We start from the raw sequence: 3126 nt of genomic DNA on the forward strand, positions 1-3126 counted from the left end.
CCACCCGTGTGTCCTGAATTCCACACTTGCCCCCTGCACCCCGCTCTGCCACCCTCTGGACGCCGGCCTGGGCCGGGGCCTGCCCTGGAACCCCAGGGCACGCAGGCAGACCCCTAGGGAGCGTCCCTCAGACCAGCCTGCAGGCCACCGAAGCCGAGACACCCCCCAGCGTAAGCTTTCCAGTTTCCCTCCCTGCGGGGGCCCCCACTGCCCCCTCCTCTGCCTTCGCGGAGAATGTGCCAGGTTCCAGTTAAGCCCCTGGGGCCCCCTTACCTGCGCGCCGGCCTGCTTTGGCGCTGATCAAAAGAAGCAGGAGCAGGAGGCTTCGCTCAGGACGCGGGAGGGCCGCGAGACAGACGGACACGGGCGCCCCGGGTTCCAGAAAACGTTTTTAATTAGTCAAGAGCAAGATAATGCGGGGCCTGGGAGGGGCGGGAGGGGCCAGGCGCTGAGGTAGAGCAGGGTGGGGCAGCCGCGGGGCTTGCTCACTAGGTAGTTTAAATACGGAGCAACTTCCGACAGAAGGAAGTTTTAGTTACAAAGGAAGGAAGCAGGAGAGTTTCCCTGGAAACTAAGTCGGAAGTGCAGCAACAAACAATCAAATCAAATCGAACAGCCGGCCCGGCCGAGGGCGAGGCCGCCCTGGACACGCAGGGGCCGCAGGGCGGAGGGGCGCGGGCGGAGACGGCCAGGTAGGTAGTAGCGGGCGCCGGCCAGTGGCCTTCGCCCCACAAGGGTGAGAAGGTGCCCGAGGCGGCTGGGACCCGCCCCTGCCCGCCGGCCTCGGGCGGGGAGCCGTGGGTGTATATATATATTTCTCTTTCTCATAATGTTCTTAAAACTCTCAAAGGACATTGCACGTGTGGCCCAAGGGTGCCTGGGCGGCAGCTGCCCTCGCCGCGGCCGGCCTCTCCCGTCGCGCCAGCCGGCGGTCCCGCGGGCCGCGGGCTCACTGGTTTAACTCCAGCGCCCAGACTTGCTGCGGCCAGCCGGTGCGCCCCTTAATCCTCTTCTCGCCGGGGCCCAGGGCAGGAGGGAAGCCTTCATGCTGCGGCTGCCGGCGACACGCACAGGAAGAGAAGCGAGAGTCAGACGTGAGGCCCGGCCCCGCCAGCGGCCTGGGGAGTCGGAGGCCTCTCCTTGAGAACAAGCAACGACTCACACATCTACAGTCCGCTGAGCTGCCGGTGGGGGGGGGGCGGGCTGGGGGTGTCAGGCTCTGCCCGAGGCCTCCCCACCTGGGTGTGGCTTTGCAGCTCCGTGTCCCCAAGGAGGCCGCAGGGCTGGGAAGGGGGGTTTCTTCTGGACCTGACCCCCACGCCCCACTGGCTCTCCCACCCAGCTGAGCGCCATGTCCCCTGGAGGGGGCCGGGAGCTCCCGGGGCGCAGAATGGGGAGCCCCACTGCCTTCTCCAGTGGAGCTAGTACTGCTTGGGGCTGGTGGCGATGAGGGGCCTGGGAGGCCGGTTGCTGCCCCCGTGTCGCCAGGGCCTACGTACACAGGGCTGGTGCCCCCCCCCACCCCGCAGCGGACCTCTCCCTAGTTTGCCATGGCCCCCCCGCGGAACAGACAGACCCCCTCGGCCCATGCGTGGCTCCCACGAGCGCAGGACCGAGCGCGCCAGAAAAACAAGCTGGCCAGCGTGAAAGGGTCCCCTCCCTGGAGAGGAGGGCGAAAGGCCTGTAGGGCCTGACCTAGAAAGGGAGCCAGGTGGGGGTTCGCACGCAGCTGGAGGGGCAGCTGCGACCTGGAAGTGGAAGAGGCAGTTTCCACCCTGCCCCCCCCAGCCCCCAAATTCTCGGGTGGGTGCCTGGGTTTCCCTATCTGCTCCAGGGTGGAAATGGACTGGCCTCCCCCAGGGGCCAGTGCTGGGTGCTGGTGCTGCATTCACACCCGGGCACTCTGGCCGTGGCTTCTGAGAGAGCCTGGACCCTGGACACGGTCGCTCTGGAGCCCGGGGCTCCCAGTGGGGGCTTTCCAAGGGTCCGGGGGTTGCCTCTGAAAACTCTAAGATGCGGCACCCCGGAGTCCTCCCAACTCGCAAACAGGCTCCACCTCACTGAAGACCTCCGAGAGGTACCTGCCGCCTGGAGCACACCTTCCGCGCTGCGGCCCTCGCAACTCCCCGCCGCCTCAGCACTCGCCCGCAGCCGCCTTCCCGGCGCCGCCGCGCGCCCCGCCCGCGCGCCGCGCCCGCCCGGTTCTGGAGCGCACCGGCCCGGTACTCACCGGCTCTCTTCTCCGCTTGCTCTCGCGGCCGCCGTCGGCCTTCTTGAGTTCGGCCTTGAACGCCTCGGGGTCGCCGGCCGGCGCGTCCTTGGCCAGCACGTCCATCAGGTAGGCGATGTAGCTGGTGGCCAGGCGCAGCGTCTTGATCTTGGAGAGCTTGGTGTCGGCCGGCACGTTGGGGATGCACTCGCGCAGCTCCGCGAACGCGCTGTTGATGCTCTCCGTGCGCCTCCGCTCCTTCTTGGGGCCCGAGCCTTTCCGCCGGCCCAGGCGGCCCCCCAGCGCCTCCAGCCGCCCCGGGCTCTGGCCCGGCCGGGAGTCGGGGCCGTAGGCGGCGGGGGGTGGCCCGCCGGCGGCGAAGTCCGGGGCCGCGTCGGCGGGGCTGAGCAGCCAGCTCTGGAAGTAGGGCCGCTCCTGGTGACAGCGCGGGGCCGGCCCGAAGAGGAAGGGCTCGTGGAGCATGGGGTGCGCGGGGTGCGGGTGGTGGTGGTGGTGGTGGTGCGCGTAGCTGCCCACGAGGTTCATGGTGGAGCGCCCGGCCTGCGCCGCCAGCCCGATCAGCGCCGCCCCATGCGCCCCCGGCTCCCGGCCACCGTGGGGGCGGCGGCCCTCTGCCGGGCGCCGCTTCGGAGGCCCCGCGAGGCGGAAGGTGGCGGCTGCGGTGCTTGTCGGGGGCAGCACTGGCGGAGACCCGTTTAACCCTTCTGCGGCCTCCCCGCGGGGCCGGCTTATATAGGGACGCGGCTTTGATGTCAGCCTCCCGCCGGAGCCAATGGCTGGGGGGCTGGAGCGGGAAGGGGGGTGGCCGTCCCAGACTTTAAGCTCAGTCAGCGCCCCTCCGCTCGCTCGAGGCCGCCTGCGGGGACCGGGAGGCCGCCAGCCCCGCCCTCTCCCCT

At 69.6% G+C, this 3126-nt stretch overlaps 1 protein-coding gene across 1 annotated transcript; it reads right to left on the reverse strand.

Moving 5' to 3' along the window:
* Positions 1-949: 949 nt before the first annotated feature.
* Positions 950-2755, reverse strand: HAND1 (heart and neural crest derivatives expressed 1). Its single transcript, XM_004689540.1, has 2 exons — positions 2231-2755; positions 950-1054 (listed from the first exon to the last, which is right to left on the reverse strand). Exons 1-2 carry the CDS (start codon positions 2753-2755, stop codon positions 950-952), a joined length of 630 nt encoding a protein of 209 aa, XP_004689597.1.
* Positions 2756-3126: the final 371 nt, after the last annotated feature.

This window comes from Condylura cristata, unplaced genomic scaffold (assembly GCF_000260355.1).
Source record: "Condylura cristata isolate star-nosed mole 26May11 unplaced genomic scaffold, ConCri1.0 scaffold00026, whole genome shotgun sequence".
Lineage (NCBI taxonomy): Eukaryota > Metazoa > Chordata > Mammalia > Eulipotyphla > Talpidae > Condylura > Condylura cristata.